Consider the following 17,948-nt stretch of genomic DNA (forward strand, 5'->3'; position numbering starts at 1 on the left):
TAACCTGGTGAAACTGATTTTGGTTCTTCTGACTTCCAGACTGTAAAAGCATAAATATATATTGTTTTAAGCCTTTAAGTCTGTGGTAATTTATTACAGCAGCAACAGGAAACTCATTCTCTCTGCAAAGGCGAACAGTGGTGAGAGGAACACAGTGTCCTGTTAGAGACACTTTGGGCTCTGTGTCTGAGAATGGGCACCAGGAAGGTCGGTCTTGGCAGCAATGCTCTCAGTTGCATGGCACATGGCTGGGTACACACGATTCAAATCAAACTAGCCGCTCCATGCATCTTGCCCCATGAAGCAGAAGACAGTCTGTAGCGGGAGCTAGAAACCAGGGGCTAAAAAACAAGCCAGATGCCAGGGATGCACATCCTCTCTTTTTGACATTCTGTCTAGGGATAGGTAGATTTTCATGTATCAAAACTGAGAATCCTGGGAAAGCCAGAGATCTAACATAGCCTCAGTGATCAGCTTGATTCCATTGAATAACTGGCCAATCCAAGGAAGAAAAGAATCTGTCAACTCAACTGGGTTTTCTGAATTGACTTTTATTGTTTCAGATTTGATTTATCTCAAACTCCACCAGACACCATCTCAAGATTCCCCAGGCAGAGCCCAGATCCTTGGGTTTATCACCAACTTCAAACACCTAAAAATGATCCCCAAAGACAAGACAACCTTCTGTTTCCCAATCATGGAATTTTTCAGGCTGTGTATAGTCTCGTGAAAGACAAAAAACATACAAAACAAAGCAAAATAAGACGGCACAGCTTCATGTGCCATAAGCAATAAATGCTTTTAAAAAAATCAGGACTCCAAACATCCTCTCAGTCATGTTTATTTTTTCTTATCTTTAAAAACAAAATGTACACAGTATCTTCACCACATAATTTCAGGGTGGATCTATGATAAACTGTAGTTTGATAAGAGGCAGAGTAAAGACACCTTTATCCTGAGTTTATCCCCAACAATGAACTTTTATAGATGAGGCTTCAAACAAGGCCACATTTAGGGAAAAGAAAAGATCTGTGGTGATAAATGGCAGTGCTTTAATGCAGTTTATAAAACAAATCTCCTAAACATTTACTTTCCAGTCAAGCTTCTGGCTATAGCTGGGTTAGTACAAGCAACAAAATGAAAGAAACTTTCCAAACATTGACATTGGCACTCGAAAAATAATAAAGAGAGGTATTAAAACATTTCTAGTATGGTTTCATTCTGAAAACATGTTGAGATAAAATTTCTAAGAATGCAACATAATTACTAGCTGTTTTTTATTTGTAAGAGTTACATATTCTTAGATTCATATGATCAGGTTCACATAAACAAAAGGTTCTTCCTAAAAAATGGAACAATAAGAATATCATCCCACAGGCATGGCAGAAAAGAAGCCTCTGTTCAGTTCTTAGCCTGACCTTAGCCTAGAACATCCTTGGCTTAATTCAAATGATTGTGTTTTTTTTTTGTTTTGTTTTGTTTTCTGTTTTTTGTCTCTCTCCCTTCCTTCTGCCCAAAGGCCCTTATACATGCACAGACTGGTTTACAAGAAAATGCCAAAAAAAGAAGTGAGAATAGATAAAGTTCAGTATATTCTCCAAACCAGTGGTTCTCAAGCTTGAATGGGTACAACTATTGCAAAAATGTAAAAAGTATTTAGAAATACAAAGAATATATTTTAAATGTAATTCTGATTCAGATAGTTCCTAAAATACAGAAATCCTTTCTATACCAAAAGAACGTAATGATTCTGATTGTTCTCTTAACTGGGGAAAGGGAAAGGTGTGGCCTGTCATAAACTGGTTCCATGGATATTTAAAAAGATTTTTCTGGGTAAGAATTAGAAGAAAAAGAAAAGAATAACCCCATCTCCCTTCTTCTCTTGTCAATTGCCTATGTGAAGGGGAGCTGAGTTTTGGGGCCTGAGGAAACAGTGTGGCCCCCAGGCAGGCTTGTGACATACCCCTTCCCTCACCCCATTGCCAGGGCATTAGCCTCATCTTAGCTTAATGCAGCAGGAGTTTCTGGAAAACTCTGAAAAGAGTTAGAGCAAAGGGAGCTGCTTTCTCAACTGCATTCTGCACACAAGACGGCAACCTCAGTGCAGATCCAGCACGTCTCTGAGCCTCATAGAAAGAGGAGCTACCTCTTTGAAGCTTTGGCCCAGAAATCTACAGGTGAGTTCATTTCTGGTACTGAGCACATTGCTAGCAGCCACCCGGACAGACACGTGGAGAATGAGGACCAGGCCAGGTGAGGTCAGGGGAGTGAGCCGAGACACTCCACTCAAGACCTTCCATTCCTTCAGCTCTTGAAGACCAGCCAGGCTGTAAGTCCCTGGTCATCAGCCCACGCAGAGAAACTCAAGCTCTGAGAGTGTCCTGAGACCTGTCCCCTGGGAAGCCACAGGTCTGTTTGGCACTAGCACGGCACCAGCAGGCAGTGTGCTGAGTGGGTTGACTGTGTTACAATTTGCATTTTCAACTCTACCAAATACCTCATGCTGTGCTGAAAGCGGACAGCTTCTCAGGGACCCAGTCTGAGACACGTCAAGGAATCCAGATGGAGTCAGGGCACCGTCCGCTCCCAAAGTCTTTCTCGAAGCAGCCACTGTCCTTTGGGGTTCTCTGTCTCATAGTAGTCCTCCCCAGGAGACAACTGGGGCTCCAACGCAAAGAGCTCTGCATCCCACTCCATATCTTCTCCTGAGAAGTTGAAAAGGATCTGTCTGGAGCTCCCCAGGCTAGAAGGAAGGAATGAGGCAGGAGGTTTAAGTTCGGCTTGGCCGGCCACACAGAGGGAAGGGATGCTCAATGATCACCATTCTCATGGAGACCCTCAGATTGCTGCCCTAGTCCTGGGTCTTGGGGAGGACCAAATGGTGTCGCCATGGGGGCCATGGGTGGACCTCAGCTGGACCTTGGCCTGGCCTTGAAGGGGAAGGATGGGTGGTGAGGGCTGGGTTGTGATTTTAATATGTCCAGTGCATGGTCTGTTACTGTGGAAGGGAAATGCTATCTAGAAAGCCCCTAAATCCAACAGGGTTTAGTGGCTTTTATAGAAGCAAAGGAAGACAGCTGATGAGGCTTGACAGGCCCTTCTGTTGTGACAGGCAAGGCCCTGCAGCATGGCCTGGGTTGCCCAAACCCAGAAAGAGCTTACTGCTCTGAGCGAGTGGATAACAGGAATTTGACGGTTAGTGATGGTAACTAGGCCTGGGGGAGGAGGATCTAAAAGGAGACAGGCCAGAGGAGATGGTGGTAAGATGGCCCAAGAGGGGCCTGGCCAGCAAGACGTTCTACATCTTGGAGCCTGCCCGGTGCATTTTAGAGAGGGGCATCTGATTCATTTGATGTTGGTTTCCTCTTGGTGCTATGCTCTGTTGAACCTCAAACTCATTAAAAGTCTGTAGTATGCCATGCGTCAATGGCACTGGGGGGAAATCCATGAAGGTGGATGGCACAGTGCATGGGCTAAGTGGGCCAGAAAGAAAGGGAGGCAGACCCAGGAAGAAGCAAGTTAGGAGCAGTGCACCAGGCTAGAGTGCAAACTACCAAAAAAAAATGTTGAAACTAAGACCTCACCACCACCAGCAACAACAAATATATATATATATATATATGAATAATATTTGGCATGTAAGATGGGGCTCGAGGCACCTTAAGGATCACCCCAAGCATCTGGAGGCCACGAGAACATCTTGGTCATGCTATTTAGCCCAAGCACTTACTCTTTTTTGCAGGCTTTGGGCTTAAATTTCCAGGTGTTGAAGGCCCCTTCCACAGCCTTGGGCAAATAAATGGGGTGCCTCTCGAGTCTCCTCTGAGTGCCCACGGTCCTGCGCTCGGTGCTCCTTCGAAACTGGCCGTCTACAGTATGCACGGTGTGGGCAGCGATATCCTCGGAGTGTCTGCGCGGTGCCCGCAGGATCCAGTTAGAATGCAAGCTGTGCTCCCTGGAGCTGGTGGCCACTGGAAGAGAAAAGCGTGTGACCCAGGAAGGAAGGGCTTGCCATTGGGAGGCGCATAAGGCAAAGGAGAGGGCGGATTGGACTGAACACTCACAGGAAATGGGTGTAGGCAACCATGTTCCTAATAGCCAAGCAAAGCAGATTTGACTCTGCAGTTGTGGTGCAGGAGGAATACAATGGAATATATGTCCATTAAAAATGAGGACATAGGCCGGGTGCGGGGGCTCACGCCTGTAATCCCAGCACTTTGGGAGTTCGAGGCAGGCCAGTCACCTGAGGCCAGGAGTTGAGACCAGCCTGGCCAACATGGTGAAACCCCATCTCTATTAAAAATACAAAAATTAGCCGGGCATGGTGGCAGGCGCCTATAATCACAGCTACTGGGGAGGCAGATGTAGCAATGAGCCGAGACCGTACCACTGCACTCCAGCCTGGATGACAGAGCGAGACTCCGTCTCAAAAAAAAAAAAAAAAAAGGCCAGGCGCGGTGGCTCACACCTGTAATCCCAACACTTTGGGAGGCTGAGGCGTGTGGATCACTAGGTAAGGAGATTGAGACCATCCTGGCTAACACGGTGAAACCCCGTCTCTACTGAAAAATACAAAAAATTAGCCGGGCGTGGTGGTGAGCGCCCGTAGTCCCAGCTACTCGGGAGGCTGAGGCACGAGAATGGCATGAACCCGGCAGGCAGAGCTTGCAGTGAGCTGAGATCGCGCCACTGCACACACACAGCCTGGGCGATGGAGTGAGACTCTGTCTCAAAAAAAAAAAAAAAAACAAAACAAAAAACAAGAAGACACAGATCTGTATTTATTGGCTTGGAAAGTAGCCCAAGATGTATTGTAAATTGTTAAATGAAAGGACATCCTAGTTTTATGGCAAAAAAATTAAAATGAGTCTGTGAGTTTGTGTGTGTGTATGTGAGTGTGTGTGTGTGAGAGAGAGACAGAGAGTGTGTGTGTGTGTGTTAAAACCACACTCAAAAAGACATATCCCCCAAATGTTAACAGTGATGATTATCTCTGGGTGGCAGTTTTGCAGGTCATATTTTTTACTTTCTTCTTTATGCTTTGGTATGTTTTTTGTTATCAGAGGAGAAAAGTGGTCATTTCATGAACTTAATAAAAATGACTTGGTCACACTCATTTTTTTTAAAATTATAACTCTGAAAATGACCCTTGCATCCTTAGTGGATGTTGTCATCCTTTCACCAATATCCTGAATTTCCTAGGCCCCCTCACTCCCAGGGGCAGGGCTGCTGTCTGTCAGGGACTGGAGGGGCTGCGTGGGAGAGGAGGAGGATAAGAATAAGCTTGGGGAGCAGAGTTAACCTTCTGTGAAACTGCAAAGAACCCAATTTGAAACCCCAAATCCCACAGATACATATCTATCAAGGCCACAACAACAACAACAAATCACAAGCTTCTTTCAAGCATTAGAGAAAACACTCACGAATTATTTAATATTGGTACCAAAAGCTCTGACCTAAGTATGAGGGGCCAGTGAGCCCCCTGAATAAAACTATCATTAATTTACACCATGGGGGGCAAGTCAAAGATTAAACAAACTGTCTGACAGTCGCATGATGGAATGTAAAGGGTGCTCAACTGATGAATGTGTTTGGATTCTTTGCTCTCCATCAGGAGGGGTGCCCCAGGACACGCCTTGGTGAGGAGGGAAGCATGACCTCAGGCCTCACCCCACTCCAGCTCCAGCAGTCCAGGCTGGGTCTGGGCAGCCACCGTGGGCCTCTCCTGCCCTATGCACCATCCTACTACCTAGCCTACGTATGGTCAGAAGCTGGATTCTCAAATACAGTTCATCCATTTCATTTTTTTTTAAGTTGTGGTGAAGCGTACAGAACATAAAATTTACCATCATCACCATTTTTTAAGTGTGCCATTCAGTCATGTTCAGTATATTCACGTTGTTTTGCAAGTGATCTCTGGAACTTTTTCATCTCAAAAAACTGAAAGTATACCCTTTAAATGACACCCCTCATCGATTCTCCTTCCTTCATCATTTCCCTATTGCTGTCCTTCTTGGAGTCTTAGGAAAGTCCCACCTGTCTCAGCCGTGGTAAGTGGACCACAGGAAAAACACTGTCCGAACATGGCACCAGAGTGTTGGAGAGGCAGGCTAGAGCCGTGGCAGCAGAGAAAACTGAAGTAAGAGATCCCCACAGACAATGGGCTCAGGGCCAGGATCCAGCTTGGAGGTGCAGGGTTTCCCTTTAATCAGGGAGGTGGGATTCCTGATGGCCTATCCTATAAGTCCACCCCAGAGCCCCCAGCCCATCCTCACAGCATCACAGCCCCACCCGCCTTCAGCCACCATCTTCCCACTGCCCTCCTGGCACTCACCGTCAAAGTCCACATCTTCATTTGGTAGGCTGGCCTCAGCAGCCCGGGGTCGTCTCTCTGTATCCAGCTCTGCAATGATGGAGTCAAAGAAGGCAATGGCCTCGGCCACATCGGCACTGAACTGCGAGTATTTCTTTGGGGTTGCTTTCTGCAAGAGGTGAAAGGGAGAAGAGAGAGTTGCCTGAGCCAGTAAGCCAGAGACTCAGAAAAGGGTGAAATGTTGCTAAAACGAAATGCGCATGGGGTTAGGGATTTGTGAGGTTTCAAAGGTAACTATGAATAAGTGCCCTGTGGAAGGAAGGTAGATACTCCAGGTCCATAACTGCTGTAGGTCAATGGATTTCTAATTGTCTCAAGAAGGGAGAGTGAAAGGACAACAAGATCTACTTCTTTCTTCATCACAGATTTGCTGTCAGACATTAGGCAAAATAATGTCTTTTTTTAGCCTTGTTCCTTGCTGATAAACACCCAATTAGGAGATTGTACAGTTCCTTAAGTAGGTGGTGAGACGCTCACCACAGGAAAGAGATGATAGATCTCCAGATATGTTGAAAATACTTCAACAGTTGTCAGTTTCTATAATAACTCAATTGTACATTTTTAAATAGCTGAAAGAGTATAATTGGATTTTTTGAAACACAAAAGATAAATGCTTGAGGGGATGGATACCATGTTTTCCATGATGTGATTATTTCACATTGCATGCCTGTCTCAAAACATCTCATGTACCCCATAAACATATACCTACTATGTACCCACAAAAATTAAAAATAAAAATTTTTTTAAATAAAGATGTTTTCAGTTTCTAAAGGAACCAAATTTACACTCAAATCGTGGAATAAATTAAAATTAGTATGGTTGTTTGAAAAGTACAAGGAATAATAAAATAGAGAGTTTCAAGAATCTATTCAGTAGCTTATGAGGTTCCAGGCTCTTTCCTGACTGTTCCCTTCATGATCTTCACAACAGTCCAGTCATGAGTGACTGATACCATGGAAGTTCAAGATCCAAGATGGGTTTCAGTGGAGAACTCATGGTCTCTAGAACTGACCAAATCAATACGTGTACTAATAAAAAACTCTCTGAGGAATTTAGGAAATAAGAGGACTTGAGGAGAGGAAAAAAGGGACAGATGTGTTCACATGGGCATTTTGATTCAATGTAGAGTTATTTTATTTTATATGGGCATTTTGAAAATAGGATGGTATTAAAAGTGAATATGATTTAGTTATAGACTGGTGTGTCAGGAAAGAAAACAGCATCTCTATGTGTACAAGATGTTTATTAAGTGTATGCATTTTGTACTACTAAGAAACATTTTTAAATAGGATTTTCCTTTTATACTTGCAAAATATCAAAGGAAAGCTCTAAGAGCTTTCTTAGAGGAAGATGTTGAAGGACCACAATATACACCTTGATATGATTTGGCTCTGTGTCCCTACCCAAATCTCATTCTGAATTGTAATCCCCACATGTCGAGGGAGAGACCTGGTGGGAGGTGATTGGATCATGGGGGTGGTTTCCTCCTTGCTGTTCTCATGATAGTGAGCGAGTTCTCATGAGATCTGATGGTTTAAAAGTGTGGCACCTCCCCTTTGCTTGCCCTCTCTCTCCTGCTGCCTTGTGAAGAAGCTGCCTACTCTCCCTTCACCTTCCACCATGATTGTAAGTTTCCTGAGGCCTCCCCAGCCATGTGGAACTGTGAGTCAATTAAACCTCTTTTATTTACAAATTACCCAGTCTTGGGTAGGATCCTTATAGCAGTGTCTCCTGGTGCTTCTGCTCCATCACATTGGTCACCTCTCCACCTGCTTTCTGACTGGCAGAAGCTTTTGGAAATCTCTCTTCCACAGATGGCCTTTCTCTTTTAAAATGAAACTGAGGAGAGGAAAAGTAGAAACCTCAAGAACAAAGAGAACAAGAGAAAGGCCATCCATGGAAGAGAAATTTCCAAAAGCTTCTGCCAGTCGGAAAGCAGGTGGAGAGGTGACCAACATGATGGAGCAGAAGGACCAGGTCCCAGAACATCATGGGTGGGGTGGCAGCTGAGAAGAGGGACAATTCAACCTTCAGGAAGTGGAGACGCTCTAGACTGGGTGACACCAGGCACAATAAGGGCTGGGCATGGGATGAGACTAAAAAACCAGGAGGCTCAGTCTCTTAGTGCAGCAGGCCCAGCTGCCAGGCATCCTTCTTGAAGGCAGGTGACAGAAGGCTCACACCTGGAGGTAGGTCCACACTTGTTTATTCTCCCTGCATTTTCTCTTGCTGGTTCCTTTGCCTTGGATGTTCTCATTGGCTGAGTCCGAATTCATCCATTGAATCTTGGCTGGAACTGCTCCTTCTCCAGGAAGCCTACCCCTCTCCTGGGCTAAGTTTCCATCCTCTAGGTTCCCATGGGTCTCAGTACCTAACCTAAGTCTATGATGACAGATATCACTTTAGAGATTTTTGGTGAAGTGGAGAAGAGAGAAACAAAGAATGGACAAAGCCATTCTTTGGCTGACCCAGCCTGACCCCTGACGAAGGATGGGTATTATTTAATAGTAATGCAAGGTCCATGGTGGTTTTGCACCTCAAAACCCACCTCCACATGGAGGGCACATCTCCAAGTCTTCAGAAGGCAACTGTCATCAGCGTTTAGCTTAATGCAAAGGTCTCAATCTTGTTTGTGTTCATCATATTCTTTTTTATCTGGGTTACCCTATTATTTGATTTAAGTGATTCAGTCCTAAGTGTCTCTGAAGGGAGGGTTTGGCTAGAAGCTCAAAGCAGCCTCAGTCAGTTGCTGTTAATTGTTAAAGAGTTAGGAAAAGAGTCAATGTTGGTGTCTTAGCTATTAAAGGCTAAGAAAGCATCCGGCCATTGGCTAGCTTAACATGAATGCTGTTTTGTTGTGAATCTCCTGAATCTCCTCAAGTATTAACCTCTGAGGATAACATTTATAAACTAAAACAAGAAAACATTAGCATAGAAATCACCACCTCAGCCACTGAACTCTCTGTCATCCAAGCTAGTGGACAATAGCCCTTTCAGCTGCACCTTTGCTGCAGGTGAGATTCCAAATATTCAAACATGTCGCCTATTTCCAAAACTTCAGCTTTAGGATTCAAGACTTGTGTCACTTTCCCACACCTTGCCATTTCTGCTAAGCTCAGCAGCAATTACCATCCCAGGATCACTCTGAAACACTGACAAGTGAGCTCCTTGGCTGACACTGAAGAGCCTGTTCTTCCAGGTCCCACTTCCCGGGCTCTGCTGGCCCAGTCAATACATGGTCATTATAAAACTCGTTATAAAAGATCGAAAGATCTTTTGGATCCTGCTGTGGCTGGGGAGTGAGTCAGTGGCGGCACACTGGTGACATTATTTGTGGCTGACCCATATGTGCCTGTGTGACTAACTCTCATCACAAAAGAGGGCTTTCCTCCACTTGTCCAATTATCTTCATTAGTCCCCCCACTGCCTTGCCCTAAATCCTTCATGGGATAAGGCAGGGGCATAAACAAATGTAAGTGAATAAACAAATTGCTTTATTCTCCTACTTAGCCCTGCCTGCCTTCCCTGCCTGCTTTCCCTGCCCCTTGACCCAGTCTGAGATCCCAGTCCTGAGAGTGATAATGCTATCCCCCATCAGTGTCAGGGTGACTCTGTAACAGTGGTACCTAATCCCAGTGGTTGTTAGACTCTCCTGGGGTGCTTTTAAAGAATATCTATGCTGCCCTTTTCCTAAACCAATTAATTTAGACAATTAAGTGATTCTAATACACAGTGGCTGAATCATCACTCTACAGGGACCCGAACATAGGGGAGACAGCAAAGGGGCCCACGATCTCCACCTCAATGACTGGTTTAGAGTGGAAAACCTCAAATCCTGGTTATACTCCCTGGGTTTGCAAGAGCAGATAGGAGTGTCTCCATGATGACAAGAACACAGGGGACATGACACAAGGGGACAGGATACAGGTCATTGAGGGACGAGAACAAAACTCTGGGTTAAGGGGCCCAGACTCCTCATGTCTTTGTGTCCTTCCTATGGCTTAGCACACAGGGAGGCCCAGGTAACGAGACTCCATCCATCCCCTGCTGCTCTCTCCTATTGGCCCAAAGTATGAGAACATCTCACCCACAGGGGCGCACTTTCCCATTCCCAAACTTTACCTAAGCCACCTCCTGGGCAGACGTTTCCTCTGCTTGTATTCATGCAGTTTTGTTTGCTTCCTGAATTAATGTTTGGCATTCATCCCTGCCAGACTTCATTCTGGCTAGAAACAGCTGCTGCTCTAATGTGTTAAAAACGGCTTGGGATTCTGATTCTATCTCTTATTGTCCAGGGGACAAAACATCCTGGCGTGCTCAGGAATCATCCCAGTTTCTGCCTGTTATCCCAGTGGGATTATGCATAGTACCTCTTTTCACTCTCCAACGTGTCCCTAGTTGGGGGATAAATTACCTGGTCCTTTATCATATAAACCACAAGTTGTGCCACCTCCCCCAAGTCTGTTACCACCTGCGATAAGCTGCATTTTATTATCAAGTTACTGTAAATATGCATAACATTTTCCTAAATTCTTCACTTTAATCCATGTTTTTTGATCACCAATCTTTTGAATAGGATTTATTCATTTGAATTATTCATTTGTTTTCACCTAAATCTTATCCACAATATCTCATCTAAAATTTCCGGATTTGGTTTATTTAAAGTGATCTAGGCACCTGAGAAAAAAACTTGAGTGTAAAATCCTTCTAGTTCTTTATAATTTATAATTTTTTTCAAATCTGTCACATTTGCTTTGTCCAAACCTCATTTTGTTGCTTTTTAAAAAGCAATTCTGTATTAGTGAATCTTTCTAAAACACTCAACTTAGTTTCCATAAAAGAAATTATATTTTATCATTCATATATTATCATATTTAATTAAAATACATGATTATAAATTATAAGAAGTCCAAATTATATAAACCAGTTTGGGAACAAATATAACTCAATTTTAATAAGCAAGTCATTCAACCTGTGAAGCTGAGAAGTACATAGGCATATCCTAGTTTTAAAAATGTTTTATTATAAAAAATCTTTCAATACAAAAACTATAGAAAATAGAACTGTGAACCCCATATACTCATCATCAGCAACAACCATCACCTTTCTGCCATTTTTGTTCATCTATCAACCTCTCACTTTTTTTTCTGAAAGCTAATCCTAAAAAAAGATAATTTTACTCATAAATACTTCAAAATGTATCTTTAACAGATAAGAGTTTTCAGCAACATTATCCACAATATTATTATACTCAACAAAACTGATAATTTCTTAATATCAGCAAGTACCTAGTTTATGTTCTATTTTTCTTGACTGACTCAAAAATGTCTTGTGCAAGTTGGTTTGTTCAAGTTAGGATCCAAACAAGGTCCACATTTAGCTGCTACCTGTTTAAGTCTCTTTAATGATTTATGCAGGTGATTTAATTGAAGAATCTGCATCTCTTGTTCCATAGACTTTCTCACATTCTGGATTTGACTGACTCCTTCTTCTGGGTATTGGTTCACATTTCTCTCTTCCTCAAATTCCCTACAACTGGTCCTCAGATCTGGAGCAGGGCTGTCCAGTAGGACTTTCTGTAGTGCTGGGAATGTTCTACATCTGCACTGTCCAATATGGTAGCCACTAGCCATGTGAGTGGCTATTGAGTACTTGCAAAGTGGCTACCGTGATTGAGGAACTGAACTTTTAATTATTAAATTTAAATTTAAATAGCCATATGTGACTGGTGGCTACTGAATTGCAAAGTTCAGATTTAAAGGTTTAATTCAATTCAGATTTAATTTTTTTTTAATAATAAGGTTAGTGGTGCTGTGTATCACACACCAGGAGGCACACAGTGCATATTTTCCTGTTTCATGCAATGTTGACATCGATTGGGGGTTTATGTGATGTTGGCTTGATCCATCTACTAGAAAATTTGCCATCTACCTTTTACTTAATGCTTTTAGCAATCATTGTCTAGATTCATTATTTTACTACTAGTTGCAAAATGTTGCTTTTCCAGTTCTTCAACCTTCCTGCATTTATTAACTGTGCTTTTGGTATGAATAACTTTCCCTCATCAACCACATAGTCTGTTTAGGAATGGCAGAATACTTGCTCTTTTTTTCCCATATAATAAATTGATACTCTAGAAAGTTTTCGAGGTAACCAATAAGGTTCACTTGCTTGTTTGTTTTGGGGGGGTATTATTTAAAATTCATGTATTTTTAACATATTTGATGTCTTTTCATCAGTTGTAATTATTCTTTTTGATGCTCACACTGTCCTGCATTTTGACAGCAAGAACTCTTTCATGGTGGATCCGGAGTCTCTTTGACACAATCCTGGTATCTTTGAGAACCTCTGAACTTTTAGACATAACAAATGCCCAATATTCATCTTGTACATTTTCTACTCCAGACCTGGATTCTGTTACTTCTCCAAAAAAAACTTAATTTTTAGTTGGAAGTGGCATTTAGACAGCACAATATACATGTTAGGGATTTTATTGCTACAGGGTTGTCATTACTTCTAGGCCTTTTCAGTGCAATAAATGAGGAAATACTAATCTTTTAGAAATAAAAAAATCTTGAGTTCATACTGATATTTGCAACTCAAACTAAAATGGTGTGTTCACGGTTCCTCTTCCCACACTTTGTATTATTGCTACAATACATTTCACTTTTAATTATGTTGTAAACACACAATATATTGCTACCCTCTTTGCTTTAGACAATTAGTTATAATTCAGAGAATTTTAAAATGTTTTAAACCCACAAATTGTATTTTTACCTTTTTCCAGTCCTCCTCACCTCTTTGTGTGGATCTAAGTTTCTATCTGGTACCACATTTACTCTTCAAAAAGTATCCTTAATATTTATTGTACTACAGGTCTGCTGAAAAATGAATTCTCACAGTTTTTGCTTGTCTAACAAATATTTCTTTTGCTTTCATGTTTTAAAAGATATTTCCACTGAGTATAGAACTCTGTTGATAAGTATTATTTTTCTTTCTTTCAGCACTTTAAAGATACCACTTTTAATATGGTTTGGCTGTGTCCCCACCCAAATCTCATCTTGAATTGTAGCTCCCATAATTCCCATGTGTTATGGGAAGGACCCTGTGGGAGATAATGGAATCATGGGGGTGTGTCTTTCCCGTGCTGTTTTCATGATACTGAGTCTCTTGAGATCTGATGGTTTTATAAAGGGGAGTTCCCCTGCACATGCTCTCTTGCTTGCTGTCATGTAAGATGTGCCTTTGTTTCTCCTTTGCCTTCCACCATGATTGTGAGGCCTCCCCAGCCATGTGGAACTGTGAGTCCATTAAACCTCTTTCTTTTATAAATTACCCAGTCTTAGGTATGTCTTCATTAGCAGTGTGAGAACAGACTAATACAACTCCATTGTTTCCTGGCTTGCATCATCTCTGATGAGAAATTTATTGTAATTTTTATCTTAGTTATGCTGTGTAATGTGTCATTTTTCTCTTTGTCCTTTTAGCAATTTTATTATGATATATGTAGGTTTTATCACTGTTGTTGCTGTTGTTGTTGTTACTGATCCTGCTTGGTTTTTCTTAACTTCTTAGATCTGTGGTTTAGTATATGTCATTAATTTGGGGGAAAATCTCAGCCATTGTTCCCTCAAATATTTCTCATACCCCCCTCTCTCTTTCTTCTTCTCTGGGATTCCAGCTATACTTATATTAGACCCTTTGATGTTGTCCCATAGTTCTTGGATGCTCTGTTTTTTATTTATTTACTTATTTGGTTTTTTTTTTTAACTATATCATCTTTTTGTGTCAGTTTTGGTCATCTCTTTGGACCCATCTTCAAGTCTGCTGATTTTTTCCATAGCTGTGTCAAGTCTACTGATGAGCCCAGCAAAGGCATTCTTCATCTCTGTTCTGTGCTGCTCATTTCCGGTCTTTTCATTTGGTTCTTTCTTATGGTTTCCATCTTTCTGCTGGAATTATCCATCTGATCTTGTGTGTTTTCCACCTGTTCCATTAGGGCTTTTAACATATTAATTATAATTTTTTAAAATTTTCCTGTCTGATAGTTCCAATGTTCGTGTCATATCTGAGTCTGGTTCTATCAGTTGCTTTGTTGCTTGGTACTGCATTGTTCTTTTCTTGCTTTTTCACATAATTCATAATTTTTTTGTTGAAAGCCAAGCATTTTATGTAGGTCAGTAGACACTGAGGTTTTTATGCCTGCAAATGGTCTTTCCTTTGGCTAGGCCTTTAGTTTGGTTTTGAGTCAATCTAGATAAGATTTTAGCTGGGACGGGGCCTGTTGTTGCTATGGTTACTCGAAATACATCACAGATTTTAAATCTCTCTAGAAATACCTTGTGTTTAAAGTACAGGCTAATTTTCCAGAGAGTTTGTCCTCAATGTCTGCTGCATCCTCAGCTTTAGGTCTTTCCTTTCTGCTTTCCTAAAGAGAGGGTTTCCCTCCTCACTTTTGTCCCTCTGTTAGCAGTATTCCACTGTCAGTTTCTACCTGATGCTTGTTAGGATGCTGGTGAGAGACAAGAGGGCATTCACTGTTTTCTGATAAAGCCCCAGTCTCAGGCAGGCGCTGTGTCCCTGGGGATGTGGCCTTCTCCATGGCCTTGTAAGGTTGAGAGTGACATTCTTTCCTGCTCTCCACATCCTGAGCAGAAACTGACAGTCTCTCTAATTCAAATTGAATAGTAGAGGTTTCACACTTAACTTCTTTAGTTCATATTTGTATCTCTATTAAACTGAATATCTTGGTTCCATGCAACATTAACAAGATTATTTATTTGTTTTACCCTACTATATATAATCATTTCAAAATAGTAACTTCAACATTCCAATAGTAAGCCCACTGAATGCAGTTTAAGATGTGTGTGTGCATCTGCGTGTGTGTGTGTTTTGTCCTTGGACTGTATAAACCAAAATTCTGTTTTAAAGTCTCTTGAAATAATGCTTTTCTGTGTGATTATGCTTTTGACTTGGTAATTTGTTAGATTCCTACGCTTCAGTTGAGTTTCATGTTTAAGGATTGCTTTTTTCTTTTTGCTTTAATATTTTAAAACTATGTAAATAATATGCATGGCTCCAAAACCAAAACTATAACAAACATTCAAGAGAGGGCTTGCTTTCATGTCAGTCCCTTCTCCTCATTTCCTCTATCTTTGCTTTAGTATTTTGTTTATCTTTCTATCATTTCTTCGAAAATACAAGCAAGCATATTTGTATTTACTGCTTTTTAAAAAAACAAAAAGGAGCATACCATGTACACCTGTGAGTATTGCTTTCTTCACTCAACGTATCCTGAGGATCACTCTATAGCAGTAAATAGAGATCCTCCTCATCCCTTTTAATAGCTGTTCTCCATTGTACAGACATGCATAGATGCAAACAACAATCCCCTATTGATAGATCTTTGGGTAGTTTGCAATCTTTTGCTATTAGTGCAGCAATGAAAAGTCTTGTCATATGTCATTTTGTATTTTGCCTGCAATACTATAGTTAGAGATAGGCTTCCATTTATAAATACCCAGCTTGTTCTGGGTGTCTTAATGAGGGAATGGTGAGCATCAAGTAATCTGGCAAGTTAGTTAAGTAGGGTTTGGTTAATAGAGCTTCTATTGTCCTTTTATAAATTATACTTTTAAAGGTCACCAAATGGATTCTATGATGATTTTCTAAGTACCAAGTCTAAACTACCAGTCAGGGGCTGAGCCTTTTCTATTTCTGGATTGAACTCATGCTGAGCTCAGCTTTTTCTGCCTTCTCACACTTTCCATGGGGCTTTCTAACCTACACTATCACATTCCCGCAGTGATTCCTTCAGGGCTCAGGCTATTGTCACAGGAAAATCTACTTTACAAAGAGGTGGTTGTGCAAAATGAGATTTCAGTCATCAATACCCCTAGGTGAAATCCAAAAGTCTTCCCTCCCTGAACTCACAACTCCAAGCAAAAGTGGATTGCTTCCCTCCCAATCTTGAGTTTTTTTTTTCCTAGCCCAGACCTTTTGGTCTTTGGAAATGCCAAATGTAATGCAGGCTGTTTCCTGCTGCAGCCTTCCCGGCTGAGTTTCACAGGGTCCCTGTCCCTTTGCCATCAGCCCTGAAGTAGCCCAGAGAGACAAAGCTTTCTCTAAGAGCATCTGTAACTTATTGCCAGCTCCACTCCAGTTTGCCTTTCACATTTAACCCTCCATGGCCTTAGGGTTATCATTTTCCGAGTCTTCCCTGCTCCATCTCCCTACCCCAGGCCTGAGCCTCGGATTACTTTTCTCAGATGGAATCCTTTGCACTTTCCACACAAAACTCCTTTGTGTTTCTCATTTCAATTTCCAATTCCTTGAGGGCAGTTTCTAATTTTATATTATTTATTTTTTTTTCATTTCATATCAGTTTGCCATCCTGCTTGGCTTCACCACCCTCCGGGTACCTGAGATGCTCCCTTCCCCAGTCTGTTCATTTTCTTCTGGGCTCTGTCAGTATTTTTCTGCAAGAGATCTAAATTCTACAAAATAAACTTCCAGTTGTAAACAGCAACATTGTGTCAGAAAGGAGAACCCAGCCAATGCCAAGGAGACCACTGCTAAGCATCCAGCCCCCTCTCACCTCTTCTACTTGGCAATTCCCCTCATCTCCTCAGAGGGTCAACTCATGTGTCATCTCCTCTCTGAAGCTTTCACCAATTGCCACAGACAGACCCAGGCACATCTTTTCTATGCTCATTTTCTATCTCATTGGATACATCCACATCGCACACTGTATTAACTCATACTGGACCAATGATCCTCAACCTCTTCTGTGAGATGACTTTGGCAAATAACACTCACAAATATGACATACCCTTATTGATAAATGCACACTGCCAGCTGCTGCATACATGAGACAGGTTGTAGGATATTCACAACTCCCAAGGTTGTAGGATATTCACAACTCCCAATGTTCTGGTTGTAATTCCACCTGTTTCTCATCCAAGGCACCTCAACACACCAGTGTGGTTCAAACAATGGCACTGAGAGTTGCTGCCTCAAGCTATGGGCTGCATTAGGGCAAATATATTGTCTTTATGTATGAACATCGAGCATCTATTTCAGTGCCTAATGCACTGAAATAACTATTTGTTGAGTGAAGGAATGTACACCATTATATACATGCCATTACCTAATTATATTTTCCAACCAATTTATATGTTGCTAATTTATACTTTGGGACTTAATTTGGCAAATTTTAGGGACTCTACTTTTGATTTCTGTGTGGTACTAATAATACTTCCTTGGGATAATCATACCTAGGTATCTGAATGTCAATATTGGTGATGAAATTTCCAGGGTAAAACGTGGCATTGGTCCTGATTGAGAAGGTCATTTTACACTTGGAACATTCAACTGGGTGAAATTAAATGCAAAACAAGTCAAATTTACCCACAAGCAATTTAATATTACCAAATAAGGTTTTTCTGGTTTTAAACCTTAAAAGTTTCATCTAGTGCCTCTTTTTTGCCTTTTGCTATCCTTGGGATGGAGGTACAGGACCAAGTCAAAAGTGATACTTACCTATTTCTTTTATATTACAGCACCCAAGGAAATG

At 41.6% G+C, this 17,948-nt stretch overlaps 1 protein-coding gene across 5 annotated transcripts in view; it reads right to left on the reverse strand.

Moving 5' to 3' along the window:
- Nucleotides 1-531: 531 nt before the first annotated feature.
- Nucleotides 532-17,948, reverse strand: part of C14H13orf42 (chromosome 14 C13orf42 homolog) — a 123,610-nt gene continuing 106,193 nt past the window's right edge. For all 5 annotated transcript variants that reach the window (XM_031001429.3, XM_055359887.2, XM_055359889.2 and 2 more), the window contains 3 exons: nt 6,335-6,482; nt 3,731-3,971; nt 532-2,743 (listed from right to left, as the gene is read on the reverse strand). In XM_031001429.3, coding sequence (XP_030857289.1) covers nt 2,569-2,743; nt 3,731-3,971; nt 6,335-6,482 — 564 coding nt within the window. In that variant the 3' untranslated portion in view covers nt 532-2,568. The remainder of the gene's footprint in view (nt 2,744-3,730; nt 3,972-6,334; nt 6,483-17,948) is intronic.

The sequence above is a fragment of the Gorilla gorilla genome, chromosome 14 (genome assembly GCF_029281585.2).
Source record: "Gorilla gorilla gorilla isolate KB3781 chromosome 14, NHGRI_mGorGor1-v2.1_pri, whole genome shotgun sequence".
NCBI lineage: Eukaryota > Metazoa > Chordata > Mammalia > Primates > Hominidae > Gorilla > Gorilla gorilla.